The sequence below is a fragment of the Phacochoerus africanus genome, chromosome 8, assembly GCF_016906955.1.
Source record: "Phacochoerus africanus isolate WHEZ1 chromosome 8, ROS_Pafr_v1, whole genome shotgun sequence".
Classification (NCBI taxonomy): Eukaryota; Metazoa; Chordata; class Mammalia; order Artiodactyla; family Suidae; genus Phacochoerus; species Phacochoerus africanus.
The window spans coordinates 59,192,052-59,218,737 of NC_062551.1; the positions used below are offsets into that span (position 1 = coordinate 59,192,052).

General features: G+C 52.5%; 1 protein-coding gene and 1 long non-coding RNA gene across 3 annotated transcripts in view; one reads left to right on the plus strand and one right to left on the minus strand.

Moving 5' to 3' along the window:
• Positions 1-26,686, plus strand: part of BRSK1 (BR serine/threonine kinase 1) — a 30,387-nt gene that overhangs the window by 1,814 nt on the left and 1,887 nt on the right. For both annotated transcript variants that reach the window (XM_047790664.1, XM_047790665.1), the window contains exons 2-18: positions 248-342; positions 436-521; positions 2,564-2,704; positions 6,884-7,000; positions 7,081-7,114; positions 7,197-7,265; positions 12,749-12,895; positions 13,365-13,396; positions 13,742-13,912; positions 14,423-14,520; positions 14,735-14,894; positions 15,112-15,172; positions 15,627-15,996; positions 16,417-16,465; positions 16,560-16,683; positions 17,366-17,564; positions 26,292-26,381. In XM_047790664.1, the coding sequence (XP_047646620.1) occupies positions 248-342; positions 436-521; positions 2,564-2,704; positions 6,884-7,000; positions 7,081-7,114; positions 7,197-7,265; positions 12,749-12,895; positions 13,365-13,396; positions 13,742-13,912; positions 14,423-14,520; positions 14,735-14,894; positions 15,112-15,172; positions 15,627-15,996; positions 16,417-16,465; positions 16,560-16,683; positions 17,366-17,564; positions 26,292-26,381 (2,043 nt within the window). The remainder of the gene's footprint in view (positions 1-247; positions 343-435; positions 522-2,563; positions 2,705-6,883; positions 7,001-7,080; positions 7,115-7,196; positions 7,266-12,748; positions 12,896-13,364; positions 13,397-13,741; positions 13,913-14,422; positions 14,521-14,734; positions 14,895-15,111; positions 15,173-15,626; positions 15,997-16,416; positions 16,466-16,559; positions 16,684-17,365; positions 17,565-26,291; positions 26,382-26,686) is intronic.
• Positions 47-1,289, minus strand: LOC125132862 (uncharacterized). Its single transcript, XR_007136340.1, has 2 exons — positions 1,234-1,289; positions 47-500 (listed from the first exon to the last, which is right to left on the minus strand). It is a non-coding gene; the product is annotated as an uncharacterized LOC125132862 (long non-coding RNA).

Here is a 26,686-nt window from a genome sequence, read left to right on the forward strand (position 1 = left end):
TGGCTGTGGAGGGAGGGGAGGCAGGTAGGTGGATGGACAATCGGGGAGCAGGAAGAGAACTGTATTTTGTGGAAATTGTGGCTGCCAGCCCCCAGGAGTTCAGGTCCAGGTGATTCAAGCCACCATTAAACAGCCAGCAGGGAAAGGAGGAGGAGATGGGGTGTCTGGGGAGGGGGGCTGCTTAGGAGACAGAAGCAGGGAGAATGATCTGGCCACACACCCCACATTTTGAATCCCACTCCCCCAGGTCTGGTTAAACTTGGGGTCCACTGCATCACGGGCCAGAAGGTCGCCATCAAGATCGTGAACCGGGAGAAGCTGTCCGAGTCGGTGCTGATGAAGGTGTGCTGTGCTCCAGGGGAGCAGGGACCCTCTGGGGCTGCGGGCGGGCGGGAGGGAGGGAGGCCACTCTGACCTCCGTTCCTCTTCCTGCAGGTGGAGCGGGAGATCGCCATCCTGAAACTCATTGAACACCCACACGTCCTCAAGCTCCACGACGTCTACGAGAACAAGAAATATTTGTAGGTATTTATAGACACCCAGCCCCGATGCGCCCTCCCCAAGTTCCTAGGGTGGCACATTTCCAGAAACAAGGCAGGGAGGGGCCTGGGGACGCTTGAGCTCTCCTAGCGGGGCCACTGAAGGGCCAGTCCCTTCCTTACTGCATAGGTACAACTCCCCCCCCAACGTACTCATAATCTTCCTTGTTCCCACACTGACCTGGCCTGACACTAAGGGCTGATTGTACCCCAACAACAGGACAGCTAAGCCTGAGCTGTCCAGATTGGGGGACAGAGACTCATCCCTCCTCCTTCCTCTCCAGCCCCAGTCCCTCCCCCTACTGCATTGCAGGGAACTCTCTGCACTGGCTAATCTGGATGCCGTCAGCAAGACTCAACTTGCCAAGAGCAGATCCCCGTCCCCTTTGCCAGGGCAAGGGGGCCTAGCAGAGCCCCAGGACCAGGGAACCCTGCCTCTTCCTAAACCTTCTCTCTGGAGCATTGGAGGCTCCCCTCCTCCCCCAGCATAACTCTGGGGGCTATGACTAGACACCCCAACAATGGGTCTCCCTAAGAGTTCTGAGTCTGTGTCTCCAAGTCGATTACCCCCCAGGATGGATGGGGGTGAGGTCCAGCTGTCCTGGCTCCAGACAATAGGCCTTTGTCTGGACTCTGGTGACCCAAGGGACAGCTGGGCTGGGCAATGGGAGAGGGGACAACCCCTTGCCCCTACCACACAGTCCCCAGGATGAACTGACTCCGGCACCCATCCGCCAGGGCAGATTTCCCCAGGCAGGAAGCTGCCCTGGCCCCAGGTGCTCATGGGAATTGTAGTCCTGCAGCTTCCCCAGGTGTGGTGGCAGGGAGGGGCCGCTGCTGCAGATTGGTGGAGCAGTCACTCTCGCGCCACCATCCTTGTCGGGAGAGAGGGCCCATGGGAGTTTATGCTTCACAGAGGAACCTCAGCCTTCCAAGAGCTCGTAGGAATTGAGCTTTTGTTTTCCAGGGGCTGATGGGAGTTAGAGTTTTAGCCTCCCAGGGCCTGATGGGATTTGGAGTCTTTAGCATCCAGGTGGCTGATGGGAACTAGGCGTCTCTGTGCCCCAGAGGCTTATGGGAGTTGGGAGTGTTTAACCTCTCAGGAGCTGAAGGCAGTTGTAGTCTTTTCCTTCACCCAAGCTGACTGAAGTTGATGTAAAGACAATCATTATCGCCAAGAATTGATGGGACGTCAATTCTCGGGATGTCCCAGAAGCTCACGGGAACAGGAAGCTTGGCTTTCCTGGGGCTAATGGGAGTAGGTGGGGGGTGAAGGAGTGTTTATTTCCCAGAGTCCTGTGAGAATTGGGGTCTCCTTCCTCCAGGTGCTAGTGAAGTTGCCTTATCTCCTGCAACAACTAGGTCAAAGTATTAATACTGAAGTTGACATGGAGTTGGGGCTGCCCAAGGCTGATGGGAATTGAATTTGGGCTTCCCAGAGGCTGATGGGAATTAGAGTCTCTCCCTCTCAAGGCCTGATGGGAATTGGAGTCTTAACCTCCCAGGGGCTGATGGGAATTGGAGTCTTTACCTCCCTGGATGATGGGAGTCGTAGTCTGGACCTCACAGAAGCTGACCGTTGAATTGGTATACACTGCAAATGTCACTGCCCAAGATTAGATTAGAATTCCTTTATCTGCATCCCAGAAACTACTGAGAATGAGAACTTTGGCTTCCCCGGGGCTGATGGAAATGGGGGGCTTTGTTTCCTAGGGGCCTGTGAGAAGTGGGATCTCTGACCTCCAGGTACTTATGGAATTGTCTTATCTCCTGAGAACAACTGTGATTCAAAGTGTACCCCAGGGGTTGACCTGCTGACCAGGGCTAATGGGAATTGAGTTTTTGCTTCTCAGTTCACACTAATGGGAATTGGAGATTGCCCCTCCCAGGGACTCGTGAGAGTCGGGGTTCTCTGCCTCCAGGGCCCAATGGCATTGAGGTCTTGTGCTGCTGGAAGAGGGAGACCAGGCTCTTTGGTCCTCCACATGCCCCTTCCAGCCCTCTGCCCCCTCCTTGTCCCCCAGGTACCTGGTTCTGGAGCACGTGTCTGGAGGGGAGCTGTTTGACTACCTAGTCAAGAAGGGGAGACTGACCCCCAAGGAGGCCCGGAAGTTCTTCCGCCAGATCGTGTCGGCGCTGGACTTCTGCCATAGCTACTCCATCTGGTGAGGGGGCAGGTTGAGGGGAGGCAGGCCTCGGGAGCACTTGGCAGGGTGACCGAAGCCAGTGCGGTGTGGCCTCCAAACAAATCGTTCACCCCTTTTTTTCAAAACTGAGATATAATTTACCCATCATAAAATTCACCCCACTAAAGAGTATAATTCTATAGTTTTTAATGTATCCAGTGTTGTGCATCACTGCTACGAAGTTTTAGAATGTTTTCATCACCCCCAAAACCATCACCCTGTACCCATTAAGCAGTCACCTGTCCACACTGCAGCCCTGGGTAACCACTAAGCTGCCTTCTGTCTTTATGGAATTACCTATTCTGGACATTTTCTATAAATGGAATCACACTATATGTGGTGTTTTGGGCCTGGCTTTCATTTAGCAAAATGTTTTCACGGTTCATCCATGTTTAGTATGTATCAGGACCTCATTCCTTTTCATGACTGAATAATATTCCATTGTGTGGACGTGCCATGTTTTCTTTCATTACTCACCAGTAGATGGACATTTTGGTGGTTTCTTCTTTTTGGCCCTCATGAGTGATGTGGACATATGAACATTCACGTTCAAGTTTTGGTGTGTACCTACCTATGTTTTCAATTCTCCTGGGAATATGCCTAAGATTAGAATTGTTGGGTCATTTGGGAACTCCATGGTTAGCTTTTTAAGAAATGAGAGCTCCTGTTGTGGCTCAGGAGGTTATGAACCTGACTAGTATCCATGAGGATACAGGATTGATCCCTGGCCTCACTCACTGGGTTAAGGATCTGGCGTTGCCATGAGCTTGTGGTGTAGGTCCTAGATGTGGCTTGGATCTCATGTTGCTGTGATTGTGGCACAGGCTAGCAGCTGCAGCTCTGATTTGACTCCTAGGTGGAAATTTCCATATGCCATGGCGTGGCCCTAAAAAAAAGAAAATGCCAGACCGTTTTCCAAAGCAGCTCTATCACTCAACATCCCTACCAACAGTCTATGAGGGTTCTGGTCTCTTGCCAACCCTTGTTATTATCTGATTTTTTGATTATAGCCATCCTAGTGTGTGTGAAATGGTATCTCATTGTGGTTTTGATGGGCATGTCCCTGATGGTTAATGATGCAGAGCATCTTGGCATGTGCAATTGACCGTTTGTATATCTTCCTTGGAGAAATGTCTATCCAGATCCTTTGTCCTTTTTTTTTTTTTTTTTTGGTCTCTTTGCCATTTCTAGGGCCGCTCCCACAGCATATGGATGTTCCCAGGCTAGGGGTCTAATCAGAGCTGTAGCCACCGGCCTACACTAAAGCCACAGCAACGCCAGATCCAAGCCACGTCTACGACCTACACCACGGCTCACGGCAATGCTGGATCCCCAACCCACTGAGCAAGGCCAGGGATCGAACCCACAACCTCATGCTTCCTAGTCGGATTCGTTAACCACTGAGCCACAATGGGAACTCCTCTTTGCCCATTTTTTTTTTTGTCTTTTTGCTATTTCTTGGGCCGCTCCTGCGGCATATGGAGGTTCCCAGGCTAGGGGTCGAATTGGAGCTGTAGCCACCGGCCTACACCAGAGCCACAGCAACGCGGGATCCGAGCCACATCTGCAACCTACACCACAGCTCACGACAACGCCGGATCGTTAACCCACTGAGCAAGGGCAGAGATCGAACCCGCAACCTCATGGTTCCTAGTCGGATTCGTTAACCACTGCGCCACGACGGGAACTCCTCTTTGCCCATTTTTAATTGAATCATTCATCTTTGTGTTATTGAGTTGTAACAGTTCTTTATTCTAGGAACAAGGGATAACTCTAGGAATAATACCTACTAGTAAGAGTTACTTATTCTAAGATCAAAGCTTTTTTTATTTTTTATTTTTTTATTTTTTTTTTAGGGCTGAAGCTGCAGCATACAGAAGATCCTGGGCTAGGGGTTGAATTGGAGCTGCAGTCGCTGGCCTATGCCACAGCCAAGGCAACATGGGATCCAAGCTGCATCCTCAACCTACACCACAACTTGCAGCAACACCGGATCCTTAACCCACTTAGTGAGACCAGGGATCAAACCTGCGTCCTCATGGATACTAGCCGGGTTCTTTTTTTTTTTTTCCTGGGCCGCACCCATGGCATATGGAGGTTCCCAAGCTAGGGGTCGAATCAGAGCTACAGCTGGCGGCCTACACCACAGCCACAGCAACGCTGGATCCTTAACCCACTGAGTGAGGCCAGGGATCAAACACACAACCTCATGGTTACTAGTGGGATTCGTTTCCACTGCACCACAATGGGAACTCCATTAGTCGAGTTCTTAACCCGCTGAGCCACAGTGGGAACTCCAGACCAAATCTTTTATCAAATGTATATTTTTTGGAGTTCCCGCTGTGGCACAGTGGGTTAAGGATCCTGTGTTGCTGCAGCTGTGGTATAGGTTTCAGCTCCAGCTTGGATTCAAGCCCTGGCCCGGGCACTTCCATGTGCCACAGCTGTGGCCATTTAAAAAAAATGTATATTTGTAACAACAACAACAACAACAAAAAAAAAGACAAAAGACAAAAAAATGTATATTTGTCAAGTATTTTCTCCCCATCTGTGACATATCTTTGCATTTTTATAACAATATCTCGTGAAAGGCAAAAGTTTAAAATTTTGATGAATTCCAATTTGTTGATTTTTTTCTTTTACAGTTCATGCTTTTTCTGTCCTATTTAAGAAATCTTTGCCCAATTCAGGGTTGCTAAAATTTCCTCCTATGTTTTCTTCTAGAAGTTGTTTAGTTTTAGCTCTTGCATTTAGGCCTGAGATCCTTTTTAAGTTAAGTGGGGTAAAGGTTGAGGGTCCTTTTTTTTTTTTTTCACATGAACGTCCATATGAAAAGACCCTTCTTTATTAAATTGCTTTCAGCTCTCAAAACAAGATATTAAGTATGCACCACTTTAATGATTAATTAAGGTGCATAGTAGATGCCTCCAGTTCATCTTTCGGCCTCATCTGATTGCACACCTCCCACTCTGGGGTAGGGATTGGAGACGGGGTGGGCATCAGGCTCGGGGGCTGTGATTTGGGAGAAAGCTTGGTGATGAAAAGGCCGCCCATTTAAATTGTCAACACCTCCCTTTGACAACATAGTGTCAAGATTCTGACACTAAAAACACTGGCCTCCAGGGGGCGATAGTCAACACATTTAATGCATTTGACCCAGTTAAGGACCGCTTCCAACAGAAACTGTAGAACCTTCCGCCCCACCTTCTCCTAGACATTAACTGGTACAGCCTGAGGAGTTGGGGGAGGGGGGCCTGAAAGAGAGAGGAAGCAGTGTCGGGCTTGGGGTGGCAGTAATCTTTTTTTATCATTCAGTATGGAAATATTTGAATATTTTTGTGTTTTGTCTTCTTGCCTTTTCTAGGGCCGCTCCCGTGGCATATGGAGGTTCCCAGGCTAGGGGTCTGGTTGGAGCTGTAGCCGCCGGCCTACGCCACAGCCACAGCAAGGCCGGATCCTTCACCCACTGAGCAAGGCCAGGGATCAAATCCGCAACCTCATGGTTCCTACTCGGATTCATTCACCACTGCGCCATGACGGGAACTCCGGAAATATTTGAATATTTTAAAAGCCAGCTCAGTATCAACCCTGCTTACCTCAAAATATCTCACTTCGGGAGTTCCCGCTGTGGCTCAGTACGTTAATGACCCGGCTTGTCTCTGGAGCCTCGGGTTCAATCCCCAGCCCGGAACCGTGGGTTAAGGACCTGGTGTTGCCGCTGCTGTGACATAGGTTGCAGCTCCGGCTTGGATTCGATCCCTGGCCTGGGAACGTCCATATGCCACAGGTTTGGCCCAAAAAGAAAAATCAAAACAAAACCAAACCTCACTTCACACGTATTCAGATAGGGGTGGATAAACTGTTACAGCGTCTGGGTGTCCTACAAATTGTCCAGTGGGGGCAGGAGAGCATTATATACATGGAGTGGGGGGATGGACGAAGATTCGCCCAGAGCCGATGAGGGGTGAAGCTTGGGGGTGGGTGCGCGGGGCTTCCTGTGTTCCTGTCTCTCCTTTGGGGCAGGTCTGAAAACATCCCTAATTAGTAGTTTCCAGACACGTCCCCCTCGGAGAGACAGTGCGTGGGGCCCGGGCCTCCCCGAAGAGGGCAGAGCCCTGAGCCTCCCCCCGCCCCCCCCCCCTCCTGGTCCTGTCTCAGCCACAGAGACCTGAAGCCCGAGAACCTGCTTTTGGATGAGAAAAACAATATCCGCATCGCGGACTTCGGCATGGCGTCCCTGCAGGTGGGGGACAGCCTCCTGGAGACCAGCTGTGGGTGAGTGGGCCCCCCCCCCCGTGCCCCCGGGGAGAGGGGGTAGCAGCCGGCCGGAGGCTCACACCGCCTCTCTCCCACAGGTCCCCCCACTACGCGTGTCCGGAGGTGATCAAGGTGAGCGCGGGCAGGTGGAGGGCAGAGGCAGCGGGCGGGGACTTGCGGAGACGCCGTCACGGCTGGGTCTTCTCCCTTCCAGGGGGAGAAGTACGACGGCCGGCGGGCGGACATGTGGAGCTGCGGCGTCATCCTCTTCGCCCTGCTGGTGGTAAGGCGCGCCTGGCCTCTCCCACCCTGTTCTAGAACAGTCCCGCCCGCGGGAAACACAGAAGGCTGAGTTCCAGCCTCGCCTCAGGGGTGGTCCCCCAAACGTTGAACTGGTGCCTGGAAGGTGGGGGTGCATCTTCACCAACAGGGTGAAATCCTGGGCAACCCCCTCTGAGCCTCGAGCTAACCATTCAGTCACAGAACTGCGGGATCATCCAGAGGGACCCCTGGATGGGGGTGGGGCAGCCAGGAGCCCTTGGAGTGTGGCTCTTTGCTCACAGATCCTGGGTTATTACGACGTGTAATGACTAGGAGAACCAGACTGGGGCATATTGGCCCAGCTCCTACCACAGGGTCTTTGCACCTGCTCTTCTGTCTGCCTGGCTCTCTCTTCCATCCCTGCTAGCCTTGCTGCTCACCTAGCTAGTGTCTAGACTTCTTAGAGCCCTCAGCTCAGTTGTCACCCTTCTGAAAAGCGCCCCCCCCCCCGAGGTCAGATTTCCCTCATGGGCAGCTTTGGGCTCTCTGCTTCCTGGCAGCTACCAGAGCTGTCATTGTGTGTGGAACACCTTCAGGGGTGTCTCCCTTCCCTCGTATATCATAAGCTCCTTTCTGGGGGCGCCACATGCACGGCATGTGGAAGTTCCCAGGCCAGGGATCGAAACCGCACCACAGCTATAACCAGAGCCACAGCAGGGACAACACCAGGTCCCTAACCCACTGAGCCACCAGGGAACTCCTATCATAAGCTCTCTGACGTCAGGACCTACGTCTAGGGCTTTTGTCTTTATATACTGGCTCATGGCTCTGACTCCTAGTGAACTGGCACCTGGTGAGCCCGCGATCAACACACGGGACATGAATAAATCTGCGGTTGGCTCTATGCCAGGCACTGTTCCAGCTCGTTATCCCGTGTCACTCTCCCAACAACCCCAGAGGGGGAGCGACTGGCCCACAGCACACAGCTGGCCAGTGGCAGGCCTGGGGTCAGCATTTGCCCTCTTAACCACTAGCCTCTGTGACACCGAAAGGGCTGAGCCACCTGGGTGCTGCCTTCCTGGGACTCATTTCCTGTAGGGAGACTAGGAGAGCACCTTGGAGGCTGGCTAAAAACATTCCAGACCTGAGGTCCTGTCGTGGCTCAGTGGTTAACGAATCTGACTAAGAACCATGGGGTTGCGGGATCGAGCCCTGGCCTCGCTCAGTGGGTTAAGGATCCAGTGTTGAAGACGTGAGCTGTGGTGTAGGTCACAGACACGTCTCGGATCCCACATTGCTGTGGCTCTGGCATAGGCCGGAAGCTAAAGTGCTGATTAGACCCCTAGCCTGGGAACCTCCATATGCCGGGGGAGCGGCCCCAGAAAAGGCAAAAAGACCAAAAAAAAAAAAAAATTCCAGACCTGAGGTCCTGTCGTGGCTCAGTTGGTTACAGACCCAACTGGTGTCCACAGGGATGCGGGTTCCATCTGTGAGCGGTGTCGGGTCCCACATGGCGTAGGTTGCAGCTGTAGCTCTGATTCAGCTCCTAGCCTGGGAATGTCCAGAGGGTGCAGCCCTAAAAAGCAAAAAAAAAAAAAAAAAAAAAAAAAAAATCCAGAGTTCCCTTCACAGCTCAGCAGTTAACGAACCCAACTAGAGTCCATGAGGATACAGGTTCGATCCCTCACTCAGGGGGTTAAGGATCTGGCGTTGCCGTGAGCTGTAGTGTAGGTCACAGACGTTGCTCGGATCCCGCGTGGCTGCGGCTGCGGTGTAGGCTGGTAGCGTAGCTCCGATTCGACCCCTAGCCTGGGAACTTCCATATGCCGCGGGTGTGGCCCTAAAAAAAAATTCCAGACCTGAGTTTCTCTGTACTTGGTGATCATTCTGGAGCCTGTCCAGTGGCGTTCAGATCCCTGCTCTGCACCCCCTCGAGCGAGCACGTCCTTTTCCTTCTCCAAGCCTCAGCTTCCTCATCTGCACAATGGATGTCATTGCAGTACCTGTCACTGCGGCTTAGGCCCTTTGAGCTGTGCCAAATCATGGTCCTTCGTAGCGGTTGGTTGTTACAGCTGCGGATTCCGTGTTTGTGAATGAGCTGAGCGGCTGAAGTTTATTTATACCCAGTGCTGTCTGCGCCGTCAAGGCTACTCTGGGATGTGCAGCGTCGGGGGGGAATGTCAGTTCTCGACACGCACGTCTCCGGCTGAGCTGGAGCAGGGCGTGTGGGCTGTGTCCTCGGAACCAAGTGTCCTGGCTGGGGTCTCTTGACTGCCCTGTCTTTGGCTTTCGGGGGCTCGTGGTTGATGGTGATCTTGCTGATTCAAATGACGCCAGACGTCGGGGCTGCAGTGCGGTTTTGTGGTTCCCGCACAAGGAGCCTGTCTCCGGCCTCGCGGAGAAAACGCGAGTCCGATCAGCTTCACTCAGGCGTGAGTTACCGTGTTGTTGGTCGTGAGTTCCATGTTAACGAATCCTACAGAGGAATAGAATGAGGGGTCTGTGCTTAGGCTGCGGTCACGAAAGTGCCATAGACATGGTGGCTTGAGCAGCAAACATTTATTGCTTGTGCTCTGGGGGCTGGGAAGTCCCACATCGTGGTGCCAGCGGATTGATCCCGTGTCTGGCTATGGCCTGCATCCTGCCTGTAGACAGCTGCCTTTCACCCAGCCCCACCCTCATGACCTCATCTCAACCGAATGACCTCCCAGAAGCCCCCCACCTCCAAACACCATCTCCTTGGGAGTTAGGGCTTCAACGTATGACCTCTGGAAGGTCACATACATGCAGTCCGTCAGAGCGCCTTCAAACAGAAACACACATGAGGAGCTCCCGCTGGGGCTCAGTGGTTAATGAACCTGACTCATATCCACGAGGACACAGGTCCAACCCTGGCCTCGCCCGGTGGGTTACGCATCCAGCGTTGCCGTGAGCTGTGGTGTAGGTCACACATGCGGCTTGGATCCGGCATGGCTGGGGCTGTGGCTGTGGCTGTGGCTGGCCGGCCGCTACAGCTCCGATTGGACCCCTAGCCTGGGAACCTCCGCATACCTCGGGTGTGGCTCTAAAAAGACCCCAAAAAAAACCAAACACAGGAAACAAGGTCACATCTTGATCGTTGACAAAAATATCATGACCAGAGGCTCACGGGAAGCTCTGTGTTTTTCTTGCGGGAGCCAGGATTCAGTATTTGCTAACTCAGTGTTTGCAGCAACGTCAGAGCACACGACTACCATAAATAGCAAGAATGAACTGCGCTGTGTTATATATACTTTTAAATCCATGCGGTAGCTCTTCCTGGCAGGACCCTCATCTCCACTGCATAGAGGAGAGGAAATTGAGGCCCAGGGCCAGAGTGACAGGCTCCCAGACCCCCAGACCTGCTTCCTGGGGTGCCCGCTCCCCAGCTCCCCCACCCGGCACCCTGCCTTCTCTGTGCCCAGACCTCTGGTGCCAGGGGCAGCTGGCAACGCCTGGAAGGGCCCCTCTGAGACTCACACGGTCACCCTTGCAAGTCTTCATCCAGCATCAGCTCCCCCGAGAGCCCGTCCCCAACGCCCAGCTAAAGAGGGGCTCCCCTCACTGTCCTCTTGCCAGACTTCAGGCTTCGTGATGCCTCATCACATGCGTTCCCCCGTCTCATGTGATGCGCCATTTGTTCGCGGGCTGCTTCCCCACTAGAATGCAACCTCTGAGCATTCGGCCACCAACCAGTGCTTATTAATTACTGTGCCAGGCCCTGTTCTAGGTGAAGCCTGTGGGGACAGGGCTCTGGTCTCATCCCCAGCTTCACGCCTCTTGGGAGACAGCAGGGGCGCCCTCAGTGGTTGGATAAGGAAATACAGCTAACACGGCAGAGACCAACAAGGTATCAGGTCTTCTCACCTCCTGCCCGTCCCTGGAGGGGGGCACTCTTGCTGGCCATTGCCGTTTTTGGAGAAGTGGTAGGACTCTCCCAAGGTCCTGCGGCTCTAAGCAGCACAGCACGGATTCTCCATGTGGCAGCCTGCACCAAGACTCTTAATTTTTTGTTTTGTTTGGTTTTTCAGGACCGCACCCACGGCATATGGAAGTTCCCAGGCTGGGGGTGGAATGGGAGCTATAGTTGCCAGCCTACACCACAGCCACAGCAAGGCTGGATCCTTAACCCATTGAGCAAGGCCAGGGATCGAACCTACATCCTCATGGATAACAGTCGGATTTGTTTTCACTGAGCCATAATGGGAACTCCAGCACCAGTACCTTTTTTTTTTTTTTTGGTCTTTTTAGGGCCGCAGGTGTGACACATGGAGGTTCCCAGGCTAGGGGCCCAATTGGAGCTGCAGCTGCTGGCTTAGGCCATAGCCATAGCAACGCTAGATCCGGGCCACATCTGCAATTTACACCACAGCTCACGGCAACACCAGGTCCTTAACCCAATGAGAAAGGCCAGGGATCGAACCTGCATCCTCATGGGTACCAGACAGATTCGTTCCCACTGAGCCATGACAGGAACTCCAGCACCTGGACCCTTAAGCACAGTGCCTTGGTGCCCCTGTCAGGCCAAAAGCCCCACGTGACCTGCTGACCTCTCCGTGGCTTACAGCTGCATTGTCCCAGTCTCTGCCTCCATCTTCTCATGACTTTTTCCTTTCCTTTCCTTTCCTTTCTTCCTTTCTTCCTTTCTTTTTAGGGCCACACCGTGGCAAATGGAGGTTCCCAGGCCAGGGGTCAAATCTGAGCTGTAGCTGCCAGCCTACACCACAGCCACAGCAACGCTGGATTCTTAACCCACTGAGCGAGGCCAGGATCGAACCCGTGTCCTCTTGGATATGGGGTCTGTGCTTCCCCTCCTCTTCCAGGCCCTCCCTAAAGCCTGGGGGATGTCATCTCCAGGTCCTCAGCAGATTACATGTGCAGAGACCACCTCTGTAAACAGGGTCTCATTCTGAGGTTCCAGGTGGACATGAATGTTGGGGGGACACCATCAAACTTGCAACATATACTCCCAGATTCCGGTAGGCCCCCCGTGGCCCAGTCTGGGTCTGTGCTTGTGTCACCTCCAGCCCTGTGTCACTCCACAGCTATTACTATTTGCTCTCTTGCCAGCATCTCCCACTCTGGGGTGTGAGCTGTAGGGCCGGCAGGGGGGTTTTGTTTCCTCTAGATCCCTCACCCCTAAGCAGCACCCACCTGTGGTTGAATGAATGGATCACCCCTCCCTAACTGGGGAGAGGCTCCTTTATAGGACAGCCTCCCAGGTTGCAAGCCCAGCCTCTTAAGCGCTGTTGCCAGACTGCTCTTTGCCAAATGCTCACTCCGTGCTTCGGGGCCAGGCAGCCTTGGGTGAATTGCCGATGGCTCCCTGCCTCGGTTTCCCCATCGGTCAAGTGGACATAATAATAGCGCCCCACCTCCCCGGGGCTGGTGGTGAGGACTAAACGCGTCAGGGCCCTGAAGTGCAGAGACATTCGCCCGGGGTGTAGCAAGCCGCACGTGTAAGAGCGCCTGTTCTTTCTCTGCCAGGGAGCTCTGCCCTTCGACGATGACAACCTCCGCCAGCTGCTGGAGAAGGTGAAACGGGGCGTCTTCCACATGCCCCACTTCATTCCTCCAGACTGCCAGAGCCTCCTAAGAGGGATGATCGAAGTGGAGCCGGAGAAAAGGCTCAGCGTGAGTTGGGGCACGCAGATGGAGGGACGGTGGGTGATGGGGACAGAATCCCTAGGGGAGTCATGAAGATGGGTTTCCAGAACCTGCCTATCAGTCCCTGGGGCGACGGCTGGGAGGGGGCTCTCTGGCCGAGCCCCACCCCGGGGTCGGGGTCCCGCCAAGCTGCCACTCCAAACTGGGGCGGAGGGAACCCCCCGCCTCACAGAGGGAAGGCGCAGGCGCACACCGGTCTTTCGGTGGCGGGGTCGGGGACAGGGTGCCATTGCGCATGCGGGAGATGTGGGGCGGCCGGTCCAGTCAGGCTGCGCCGCGCAGCCGCCACTAGGGGGAGACATGAGCCTCATCTTGCGCTTGGTGGTTGGGGGGGCTCCCCAGGGACCCCCCCAACACCACCCCATCAACTTCACTGCGCGCCTACTGTTTTCAAACGACCTCACTTCGGCTTCTCTACAACCCATGCCCTTCACAGCTGGAGCAAATTCAGAAACACCCTTGGTACCTGTGAGTATGGGGACGGTGGACATCTGGGCCCCTGGGGGAAGGGAAGGACCCCGAATATAAAGGGCCCCCAAAGCAAGGGGTGGGATGCTGAGGGTCCTAAATAAGGAGGGGGTAGGGACTTGGACTTCTGGGTACTAGGGGAGGAAGACAGAGGTAGAGGAGGCGCTGGGGCCCCCGACTCCTGGGTCTTTCTGGAGAGGGGCTGGGGGTCTAGACGCCTGGGTCTGAGGGGAGAGGGGCTGGGGTCTGGACTCCTGGGTTCCCAAGAAAGGAGCAGGCCGGGACCCGGGGCCCCTGAGTCTACAGTGCAGGAAATGCCCGGTTCCCAGTGATTCTTCTCCCCAGGGGTGGGAAACACGAGCCGGACCCTTGCCTGGAGCCAGCCCCAGGCCGACGGGTGGCTATGCGGAGCCTGCCATCAAACGGAGAACTGGATCCTGACGTCCTGGAGAGCATGGCTTCACTGGGCTGCTTCAGGGACCGCGAGCGGCTGCATCGTGAGCTGCGAAGCGAGGAGTAAGACCCCCACCCTAACCCTCACCCCCACCCCCACACTCACCCTGGCCCCTCGGGGTGAGCTGCTGCAGCTCCCAGGGCAGCCGACAGGGGGCGCGTCGGGGGTCCTTCCACGTGCAGATTTCTGTGACCTGGCGACCAGGCCAATAGAAGGCTGTTGCCACAAGGGAGTGATAGGACCAGAGGAAAAAAGATGTGGTGCTGAAAAATATATTAACAAAAAAAAGAAGATGAGAAAAGACAAAACATAACAGATGCTAAGGCCAATGTAATGCCTCACATTATGCTAACTTATAGTAAGTGCTCAGATGTCAGTGTCATTATTACTATTATTGAGTAAAATGAGGCTGAGATGTACTCTGAGACAGAGACCATCCCTACTGATACGCAGGAGAATGGAACCACAGTGGACTGAACCCCACAGAGCCACAGCCACAGGGAAGGGGTGAGACCAACTCTGGGGCCTGACCTCTGACCCATGTTCTCTTACCACCCACTCCCCCCACATAGGGAGAACCAAGAAAAAATGATATATTATCTGCTTTTGGATCGGAAGGAGCGGTATCCCAGCTGTGAGGACCAGGACCTGCCTCCCCGGAATGACGCTGGTGAGAAGGGCAGGGCTAGGAATCCAGACCCCAGATCTCCAAGGGAGGGACGGGCTGCAGGCCTTGAGCTTCTGCGTTTAGACTCCCTGACTTGCTCTGGGACCCTTGTCAAAACCCCTCTCCACTCTGAGCCTCAACTTCCCCATCTGTGTGAGTGCCACGTACAGCTGGGCCAGTGTGGTCTTCTGACTGGGTTGAAACGCTTGGCCCTCAGACCCACCCCGGAAGCGTGTGGATTCTCCCATGCTGAGCCGTCACGGGAAGCGGCGGCCAGAGCGGAAGTCCATGGAAGTCCTGAGCATCACGGATGCCGGGGGTGGCGGCTCCCCGGTGCCCACCAGACGGGCCCTGGAGATGGCCCAGCACAGCCAGAGGTGGGAGCCCCCACCCCTCCAGTGGGATCCACAGTCTTGGGTGGAGAGTGCAGGGCTGTGACCCCATCCCGACCTCGAAGGTGCTGTGTGGTTGGACAAGTCACCTCCCCTCTCTGGGCCTTATTTCCTCATTTCAAGGAGCATGGAGGGGAGAGGATAGCTGAGCCTTCTGGACCCCTCCCACTTAATTTCTTTTCTTAATCTATTCTGGAAACAGATCCCGTAGTGTCAGTGGAGCCTCCACTGGTCTGTCCTCCAGCCCTCTGAGCAGTCCAAGGGTAAGCCCAGGTCCCAAATGAACTGAGAAGGGATAAGGGGATGAAGGCCCCGTGTAGCAAAGAGGGAGCAGCAGAAACTTCAATGCCCATGAGTCTCAAGACATTGCCTCCTTGTTCCTCAAGGGCAAAGACCCAAGGCCTCATTAGTGTTTTAGACCATTGGCCGGTTCCCACCTTCATAGGATTGGGTTTCCAGTGTGTCCGAAGGGTTCCACTTATTCATTTGACAAAATCTAGTTGCGTCCCTACTGTGTACTAGTTACTGCTGGGTCTACAGCCAGTGGGCATGACAGGAAAAGTCTCTGCACCCCAACAATGGGAACTGGGGGGAAAATCATTGGACTACAAATTCCAGCATGCTTTGGAGTGCATCTCTGTGGGTGTGTGTTGGGGGGGGGGCTAAAGCCTTCTGGGAGTTGTAGTCCATCTCTCACCATACTCCACTACTTCGCAGAGTCCAGTCTTTTCCTTCTCACCGGAGCCCGGGGCTGGAGATGAGGCACGGGGTGGGGGCTCACCGACTTCCAAAACGCAGACACTGCCTTCTCGGGGCCCCAGGGGTGGGGGCGCCGGGGAGCAGCCCCCGCCCCCCAGTGCCCGCTCCACACCCCTGCCTGGCCCCCCAGGCTCCCCACGATCCTCCGGGGGGACCCCCTTGCACTCGCCCCTGCACACGCCCCGGGCCAGCCCCACTGGGACCCCAGGGACAACGCCGCCCCCCAGCCCCGGCGGTGGCGTCGGGGGAGCCGCCTGGAGGAGTCGTCTCAACTCCATCCGCAACAGCTTCCTGGGCTCCCCTCGCTTTCACCGGCGCAAGATGCAGGGTACGTGGGTCCTTTGGGAGCTCAGGGGTTGGGGACGTGGACTCCTAAGTCCTAAGGTGGGGAAGTGGCTGGCGGGGAACGTCTGGGTTCCCAGGAGGGAAGAGCCTGGGGGCCTAGATTCCCACGGTCTAGGAGATTCAGGTGTTGGGGAGACAAGAGGGGGGCATCCAACTCTGGAGGAGGATCGGTCTGAAGGACACGCCACGCCCCTTCAGTATTTGGCTCACCTGCCTGTTGGCTCAAGGCTAGCAAGCCCCGCCCAGAAGGCGTGGCCTAACCGGGGGTGCCTCTCTAGAAGGAATTGGTGCAGCTACCGGGAGGTGGGTCGACACTGGGGTCTGGAACTCCTGGTTGGGGGCCACTGCTGGCCCGTGACGCCAGGATAATGGACGGGTGCTGCCTGTGCTCTCTCCTCCCCAGTCCCCACTGCCGAGGAGATGTCCAGTTTGACGCCAGAGTCCTCTCCAGAGTGAGTCTGACAGGGAGGGAACAAGACGGCATGGGGGGAGGTCTTTCCCTTAGCCCCCCTCCCCACCCACCTCCAACCATCCTCTCCCACTCAGGCTGGCAAAACGCTCCTGGTTCGGGAACTTCATCTCCTTGGATAAAGAAGAACAAATATTCCTCGTGCTAAAGGACAAACCTCTCAGCAGCATCAAAGCGGACATCGTCCATGCCTTCCTGTCGGTGAGGGGCCTGGGTCCCCAAGTCTGCCTGGCCGCCACAGAACGCCGAATCCCAGCAGCCTCTGCGGTTCACCACCGTCCCACTGGCCTGGGTGCCCCCTGGGGCTTATGGGATTTGTAGTTTTCAGCCAGAGTTGGGTTGGGGCATGGAGGCCAGAGAGGTTTATTGTGCCCTGGGGGTGGAAGTAGCGGAAATAGGATCCTGGATTAGGATCATCCAGGGTCGGGTGAGTTGCCATTCCCCTCCACCGGGCCTGAGATTGGCAAAAGGAACTACTCTTTCCGTGGATTTTAGGGCTGTCGGTTGGTTCCTGTGATTCTCTGCTCTGGAGGCTTGCGGAACGTGGTTCCTGAGACATCTGTGACTCTAGGCAGGGCTTATGCAGGAAGGAAGGTGTTTGTTTCGTGTGATCCTGGAGCCTGGGGCTGGCACCAGATAGGAGTGTCCTTGTTACCTTGGGGTTCAGTTACTCAGTCACGCCTCCGATGCCCTATTTGTAGGACAGAGAAAAGGACAAATGTCACCAGGCAATGGGGTCTCCTGATGCCTTTCTGTGATTCTGTTCCCCTGGTGGCTAAGGGGACTTGCAGCTCCTTGGGCAGAGCTGGTCTTAGGGCTGTCTCGCCCTTCTCTGGAGTCAGGTCACTGAAATCACTCCCCGCTTTTGTCCCCCACCCCTCAGATCCCCAGCCTGAGTCACAGTGTGCTGTCTCAGACCAGCTTCAGGGCTGAATATAAGGCCAGCGGTGGCCCCTCCGTCTTCCAGAAGCCCGTCCGCTTCCAGGTGGACATCAGCTCCTCTGAGGGTCCAGACCCCTCCCCCCGGCGGGACGGCAGTGGTGGTGGTGGCATCTACTCTGTCACCTTTACTCTCATTTCCGGTAAGTTTCCCTTGACTCGACGCCCCCAGCCTGGCGTTTGGGATGCTCAAGACAGAGGATAGCGGGCAGCAGCCCAGGATGGCAGCACGAGAGGGAGGAGGAGGTGGTGCTGACTCCGCGAGCCCCCTCCTCTCCCAGCCACCCCGATCCTCTCCTGCACAACCTGCCAAGTGCTTTACCCTCACTGTTTCCTTGAAGCATCCCAGCAGCCTTTGAGGTGTTAGTAATCACTCATTTTACAGAGAAAACTGAGTTCTAAAGAGGTATATTGATGTGACCAAAGTCACTACAGATTGAGACAGAGCTGGGGCACAACCTAGGCCTCCTGACCTCAAAGCCCAGGGCTCTTCCAGGTTTAAGACTGTGGGGTGCTGCTGTGAAATCGTTTCTGCACTCAGAGCAGACATCACCAGTCAATCACAGCACTCTGTTCTGCTGAGCTCCGCCGCAGCCTCAGAAACTGCAGGCAGCCATGATCAATCAAGAGCTGGCACAAATGGGGAGTTCCCGACGTGGTGCAGCGGAAATGAACCCAACTAGGAACCATGAGGTTATGGGTTCAATCCCTGGTCTCACTCAGTGGTCTAAGGATCTGGCATTGCCCTGAGTTGTGGTGGAGGTCACAGACGCAGCTCGGATCCTGCATTGCTGTGGTGTAGGCCAGCCACTGTAGCTCTGATTGGACCCCTCGCCTAGAAACCTCCATATGCTGCAGGTGTGGCCCTAAAAAGCAAAAATAATAATAATAATAAGAGCTGGCACAAGTGGAGCTGCTTGATGGGCTAGCAGTTAGGAATTCAGCATTGTCACTGCGGTGGCACAGGTTCAATCCCTGGTCTGGGAATTTCCACGTGGCCAAAAAAAAAAGTGGAACAAGTAATGAAAATTAGAGAAATCCCTTGCTTCCAATTCTGCTTGGTTTCTGAGTCCTCCTATGGAGGCATATCTGTGTTTGCTGTCTGCCACGAATCTTAATGTGGCGGACCTGGAGAGGAGCCAGCCCTACAGGTTTTAACCAAGCTGCTGTGGGATGCTGTGGAGTTCCATCGCCAGAGTGAATCCTGGCTCCTTTTTCTTCTTTTTCTTGGTTGACTTTTCTCAGTTTTAAGATTTTTTTTTCCTCCCATTTTTTCTTATATTTCTGGGACCTTGTGGCCTCAAGTAGAAATTAACAAGCCATAGAACCCATTTAAAAAGAAAATAAGGGGGTGGAGTTCCCGTCGTGGCGCAGTGGTTAACAAATCCGACTAGGAACCTTGAGGTTGCGGGTTCGATCCCTGACCTTGCTCAGCGGGTTAAGGATCTGGTGTGGCCGTGAGCTGTGGTGTAGGTCGGAGACGTGGCTCAGATCCCGCGTTGCTGTGGCTCTGGCATAGGCCAGCGGTTATAGCTCTGATTCAACCCCTAGCCTGGGAACCTCCATATGCCATGGGTGCGGCCCTAGAAAAGGCAAAAAGACCCTAAATAAATAAATAAATAAATAAATAAATAAATGGAAATAAGGGGGAAAAAAGGAAAAACAAGGGGTTCCAAGGAGGCTCGGTGGGTTGAGGACCCAGTGTTGTCACTGCTGTGGCTCAGGTTCGATCCATGGCCCAGGATCTTGTGCACTTCTGCATGCTACAGGCGTTGCCAAGACAAACAAAAAAAACACACTTTTTTTTTAATGGCTGCATCCACAGCACATCGAAGTTCCTGGGCCAGGGATTGAATCTGAGCCACAGCTGAAGTAATGCCGGATCCTTAACCCAGTGAACTGGGCCAGGGGTTGAACCCTCAACACAAGCCACTGCGGTCAGAAACATTTTTCTTTGTCTTTGTCTTTTTAGGGCCACATTCATGGCATATGTGGTGCCCAGGCTAGGGGTTGCATTGGAGCTGCAGCTGTCGGCCTACACCACAGCCACAGCAACTTGGGATCCGAGCCACGTCTGTGACCTACACCATGGCTCATGGCAATGCCGGATCCTTAACCCACTGAACGAGGCCAGGGATCGAACCTAAGTCCTCATGGATACTAGTCTGGTTTGTTACCATTGAGCCACAATGGAACTCCCTGCAGTCAGATTCTTAACCCACTGCACCACAGCAGGAACTCCACATATCATTAAGTCAAACCTTCCTTAGGCCCCTTTGCAAACCCTGGATTTATGTCCAGCCCCAACAAAGGGAGGTAGTTTTTGAGGCAAAGGAAAGAGTCCTTTGCTGGGGCGGGGGGACTGGGTTCCACAGGGTGGGAGGGCTTTCCCTCTCCCCCCAAGTCATCTTGTCAATGAAAATTACCAGTCCATCAAAGAAAGATAAAAATTTGGAATTCCCTTGTGGCATAGCCAGTTAAGGATCTCACACTGTCACTGCGGTGGCTTGGGTTCAGTCCCTGGCCAGGGAACTTCACATGCCATGGGTGCAGCCAAAAAATAAAAAATGTTAACTTAAAAAAAATGCAATGAAAAAAGTGAATTTAAAAAAAAAAAAAAAAAGCAGGGAGTTCTCTTTGTGGCTCAGTGGTTAACGAACCCAACTAGGATCTATGAGGATTCAGGTTCGATCCCTGGCCTCGCTCCGTGGGTTAAAGATCTGGTGTTGCCGTGGCTGTGGCGTACGCTGGCAGCTCTGGCTCCGATTCGACCCCTAGTCTGGTCATTTCCTTCCATGTGCTGCGAGTGTGGCCCTAAAGAGCCAAAAAAAAGCATTAGGTATCACATATTTGGTTCCTCGACGCCAAAGTGATTGCTTACCCCGCATCCATCCTGTCTCTGGATGTTGGGCTTTGGGAGCCTGGTTCTTTCTTTTCCCTCACGAGGTTGTACGAGGCAGATGTCTGGTGAGGACTAACAATCAGTTCCAAGCTGTCGGGTGGGACTCATGCCACTTTTACTTTACATGGGCATCGTGCCCCCTCATTATTTGTGGACAGCAATGTCAGTAAAAAGGTATAAGCAGAGAACCTCCTAAGTCAACCATTTCTTCGTAACTCCCCTAAGCTGGGACCAGGATCCCAAACAGCAGAAATGTGTTTCTTGGAGTTCCCGTCGTGGCCCAGTGGTTAACAAACCCAGCTAGGAACCATGAGGTTGCGGGTTCCGTCCCTGGCCTCACTTAGTGGGTTAAGGATCTGGCATTGCTGGGAGCTGTGGTGTAAGTCACAGACATGACTCGGATCCCACGTTGCTGTGGCTGTGGTGTAGACTGGCAGCTACTGCTCCGATTCGACCCCTAGCCTGGGAACCTCCATATGCCGCAGGTGCGGCCCTAAAAAAGACAAAAAACGAAAAAGAAACGTGATTCTTGACGTGTCATGAATTAACAAAGATCCTGGGCAGTTGGTCATACTATTGAAAGGCCGATAGGGGAGTTCTCATTGTCGCTCAGCAGGTTGAGAACCCCACTGGTCTCCATGAGGATGCAGGTTCGATCCCTGGCCTCGCTCAGTGGGTTAAGGATGCAGTGTACATCGCAGATGCAGCTCGGATCTGGCGTTGCTGTGGCTGTGGTGCAGGCTGGCAGCTGTATCTCCAATTTGACCTCTAGCCTGGGAACTTCCATATGCTACAGGTGCAGCCCTAAAAAGAAAAAAAAAAAAAGTCAAAAAAATTATCTAGCCTCCTAACTTTGATATTAAAGCATTCTGACATTATTTTAAAACAATCTTATTTGACTTTAAATCATCCTGGAGTAGGAATAGTGTTGTCAAGCCATTTAAAAGGAGAGAGATCTAGAAAACAGAGGTCTTTGGTAACATACTCGAGTACAATAGGCGTTGCTGTCGTGGCTCAGCAGTAACAGACCCGACTAGTATCCCCAAGGACATGGGTTCAATACCTGACCCCACTCAGTGGGTTGAGTATCTGACATTGCCATGAGCTGTGGTGTAGGTCCAAGAGGCAGCTTGGATCCTGTGTGGCTGTGGCTGTGGTTGTGGCTGGCAGATGCAGCTTCAATTTCATCCCTAGCCTGAGAACTTTCATATGAGCAGGTTTGGCCCTAAAAAGCAGAAAAAAAAAAAGTATAATAAGATAACAATAGCAAAAAAAAATTATTTTTGTGAATCTTCCTGAAGATGAAGCTTTTTTTTTTTTCTTCAAAGGCATCAGAGTACAATAATAATTGTCTTTAAATGACAAAAGACTTAAAAAATCAACATTTAAGACCTGATTACAATGCCACTGACAAATAAACTTGATTACTTCTATGACATACATTTTAAGATAATTTCTAGAAGTAGGGCTGATAATATTTTATCAGGACATACCAAATTTTTACGAATTCTCTGTTTTGTCTAGAATATCTGTATTGATTACATGTATCTGTGTGACAGAGCCTAAGAGGCTTTACCATCATTCATTTGTCCTGCTTCCCATGTAATTTAATAACTAAGGAAGCCGAATTTGGATAATATTTCTCTCTTGGGGATCCTCCAGGGGCCCTCTCCAAAGCATCCCAAAGTTAGCTTGAGGTCAAAGGTCAAAAGAGCTTCCGCTATGGAGTTCCCTGGTGGCTCAGCAGTTTAAGGATCTAGTGTCATCACAGTGGCTCCAGTCACTGCTGTGGCACAGGCTCAATCCCTGGTTCGGGAGCTTCTATTCCATGGGCACAGCCAAAAAAAAAAAAGAAAGAACGAACTTTGATTAGAATTTGATATTTGAAGAGTTTGTCCAGATACCAAAAAAATTTCAAAACACCTGGTCCAAGAGGATCATAGGTCTCTACATTCACTTAACAAAAGTGACAATAAATGACTTCAAAAGCAAATACAGAAAGTTGAGATGACTAAAGAAACTTTACCGTCTCTTGTCAAAAGCAGATCAATATTTTAAGAAAACTTTGTTCTCTTAGTAGAGAGAAAACCAAATTCGCTTTGTAACAGTTCAGTATTAAAATGCATTTACTTCATGAAATTCAGTCTGGTCTTAGCCAATCGTGAACACATACAAAACTTTTCCTCAGGGTTTCTTTTCCTGTAATAAAAGGTATTTCCCTTCCTCCTCAAACCTTGTCTTACTGAAAATAGGCCTTCCACTCCCCTCCTTGCATTGCATAACGAATAGTTTTCCTCATTTTAGTAGCTTTTTTTTTTGGCCCTGCCCCAGACATGTGGAAGTTCCTAGGCCAGGAATCAGACCCATGCCACAGCAGGGACAACACTTGATCCTTAACCCACTGCACCACAAGGGAACTCCTATAGCTTTAATTACATATATATTTTAATTCTTAACTTAAAAGCCTAGTTTCTAGCAATACTGAAGAAAGAGGAGTTCCTGAGTTCCCATTATGGCTCAGCAGAAACAAATCTGACTAGTATCCATGAGGACAAAGATTCAATCCCTGGCCTTGCTCAGTGAGTTAAGCTCCGGGCTTGCCATGAGCCGTGGTGTAGGTCGCAGACGTGGCTTGGATCCTGAGTTGCTGTGGCTGTGGTGTAGGCCAGTGGCTATAGCTCTGTTTCGACCCCTTGCCTGGGAACCTCCGTATGCCACAGGTGCAGCCCTTAAAAAAAAAAAAAAGAAAGAAAAAGAAGAGGAGTTCCTATGTGGTGCAATGGGATGGGCAGCATCTCTGCAGTGCCAGGACGCAGGTTCCATCCCCAGCCAGGCACAGTGCGTTAAAGGATCCAGTGTTGCTGCAACTGCGGCTCAGATTTGACCTCTGGCCTGGGAATACCAGAGGCCACAGGGCAGCCAAAAACAAACAAACAAGCAGAACCTGAAAAGGAAGCAGTTATGAACGGTCCTTTACATCAAGATTGTGTTAGATTAGCAAACTTATAACTACTCTTAATGGTTTCTAGAAACCATGTGCCTTTTTTTTTTTTTTATAGAAAATGTCTTAGTGTGGCACCAACCATATTTATTATGTAGTCCTAATTACCTTCAGTTTCTCTGTCAAAGGAAGCCTATATTCAGTAAATAATGTTCTTTTTTTTTTTCTTTTCTAAGTAATGTTCTGGCATCTTATTTGGGAATGATCTGGATCGTCAGTGGATTCCCATCATTTAACTTAATGCAGCAAAACTCTGAAGTTTCAAGTTACTAAAATCTGGAGAGACTATCTTATTTTTTTTTTCTTTTTTCTTTTTTTTAATTAGAGTTGACGTACACTGCTATGTCAATTTCTGCAGTACAGCAAAGTGACCCCATCACACAGTTATGTGTATATGTTCCCTTTTATTTATTTATTCATTCATTCTTTTTTAATTTCCTTTCTTTTATTACTATTCTTCTTCTTCTTTTTTTTTTGTCTTTTGTCTTTTGTCTTTTTAGGGCCACATCTGCAGCATATGGAGGTTCCCAGGCTAGGGGTCCAATTGGAGCTGCAGCTGTCAGCCTACGCCAGAGCCACAGCAATGCGGGATCCGAGCCACGTCTGCAACCTACACCACAGCTCATGGCAACGCCAGATCGTTAACCCACTGAGCAAGGGCAGGGATCGAACCCGCAACCTCATGGTTCTTAGTCGGATTCGTTAAGCACTGCGCCACGATGGGAACTCCCAATGTCTTCTTAATCCATTCATCTGTTGGTGGACATTTAGGTTGTTTCCATGTCTTGGCGACTGTGAATAGAGCTGTGATGAACATGCAGGTGCATGTGTCTTATTCAATGAATGCTTTTTGTCTGGATGTAAGCCCAAGAATAGGATTGCTGGGTCATTTGATAGTTCTGTTTTTAGTTTTCCAAGGGGCCTCCATACTGTTTTCCACAGTGGTTGTACCAGTTTACATTCCCACCAGCAGTGCAGGAGGGGTCCCTTTCCTCCACCCGCTCTTCAGTGGTGGTGATTTGTGGACTCATTAATGAGGGCCATCCTGACAGAGGTGGGGGCATATACACACCTGATAGTCCCTTTCTCATACTATCTTCCATCATGTTCTATCCCAGGAGACTGGATATCCCTGTGCTATTCAGCAGGACCTCACTGCTAACCCATTCTAAATGTAGTAGTTTGCATAGTAGCCATGAGGAGGTGGGTTCCATCCCTGGCCTCGCTTAGTGGGTTAAGGATCTGGCATTGCCGTTGAACTGTGGGGAAGGTTGCCGATGCGGCTTGGATCAGGCGTTGCCTGTGAGTGTGGCATAAGCCCCAGCTGCAGCTCCGATTCAACCTCTGACATGGGAACTTCCATATGCTGCAGGTATGGCAGTGAAAAAAAAAAGGGGGGGAGATTTTGGGAGTAGTAAAATGATTGGTGAGCTTAGGGTTATTTCTGGAGCCACACTTCTGGTCCTCTAAAGACTAGATGTGGAGGAGTTCCCATCGTGGCACAGTGGTTAACGAATCCGACTAGGAACCATGAGGTTGCGGGTTCGATCCCTGGCCTCACTCAGTGGGTTAAGGATCCAGTGTTGCCGAGAGCTGAGGTGGACGTCGCAGATGCCACTCGGATCCTGCATTGCTGTGGCTCTGGCGTAGGCTGACAGCTGCAGCTCCAATTGGACCCCTAGCCTGGGAACCTCCATATGCTGTGGGCGCAGCCCTGAAAAAACAAACAAACAAAAAAGATTAGACGCATAAAACAGGGACGGTTTATTTATTATATTCATTTTCCTTATTTATTTTTATTTTTCGGACAGTTTTTTGTTTGTTTGTTTTGCTTTTTAGGGCGGCTCCCGTGGCATATGGAGGTTCCCAGGCTAGGGGTCAAGACAGTTGCCGGCCTACACCAGAGCCACAGCCAAGCTGGATCCGAGCCACATCTGTGACCTATACCACAGCTCACGGCAACCCCAGATCCTTAACCCACAGAGCGAGGCCAGGGATCAAACCTGCAACCTCATGGTTCCTAGTCAGATTCGTTTTCACTGAGCCACGACGGAAACTCTTAGGCAGTTTTCTTTAATTCCGTGAGGAATTGGGTGGCTACCTCATGATACCAGAGGACGGACAGACTCATTCCCCTTCGCTGGAATGTTCTACTCCCCCCTCCTTTGGCTCAGGGGGGCCCAAATTCCTGTCAGGCTCTGAATTTCAGCTGTGGTCAGTTTGGTCAGACCAGCGGCCTCCCATCTTGGTAAGCTATTCATAAACTCGTTTGTGGATCCTCCCAGGTTTAATAAAAAAAAAATTTTTTTTTTCTTTTTAAAGCTGCCCCTGCTGCATATGGAAGTTCCCGGGCGGGGGGTCGAATCCAACATCCTCTCAGATACTGTGTTGGGTTCTTCACCCACTGAGCCACAATGGGAACTCCAGAAATTGCTTCCATTATGGCCCTCAGTTCAGCATTCAATCTGCAGAGGCTTGTCTGCAGCCTTGTGTGGTCCCATTCTGAACGGTAACCTCTCAACGGTATCTTCAGAGTGAAAAGGCAGTTCAGACGGGGGCCCACTAGAGCAAGTACCCGAAGAACGAAGGACAGGAGTTCCCACCATGGCTCAGAGGTAATGAACCTGACTAGGATCCATGCAGACAAGGGTTCGAGCCCTGGCTCCACTCAGTGGGTTAAGGATCCAGCCTTGCTGTGAGCCATGGTGTAGGTCGCAGACAAGGCTTGGATCTGGTGTTGCTGTGGCCGTGGTGTAGACCAGCAGCTATAACTCTGATTCGACCCCTAGCCTGGGAACCTCCATATGCCGCAGGTGCCGCCCTAAAAAGACAAAAAAAAATAAACAGTAAAACAGAAAGGGGAGGCAGGAGGCCCAGACAGGAGGAGAAAGTGTGCAGGTTTGAATCCTCTTGGTACTCCCACGTGGCTTTTCTTTTCCTTCACTGGTCTGTCTCCCCGCCCCCCAGGCCCCAGCCGTCGGTTCAAGCGGGTTGTGGAGACCATCCAGGCCCAGCTGCTGAGCACTCACGACCAGCCGTCTGTGCAGGCCCTGGCAGGTGGGAGGCACCTTGGGGCCCCCGAGGGGCGGAGGGAGGCTCCCTGGTGGCCAAGGACGGCAGGGGTTTGTGTTCCGGGCAAGGCTGCAGCTGTGGGGCCGCAGGACTTGCCTGCTGTGTGGCCTTTAGGTCCCACCCGTGGTGCTGGGAGCAGGCTCGTAGAAAAGCTGGGGCCTGAGCTCCAAGGGAACCAGGCTTTCCTGAGTCCGAGAAAGCCTTGCTGGGGAGGGGACCACCAGGGGTCCCTAAGGGGGACAACCGGCCTCTGTGTCAGAGAAAGCAGGGCTTCCTGCTGCCAGAAGCCC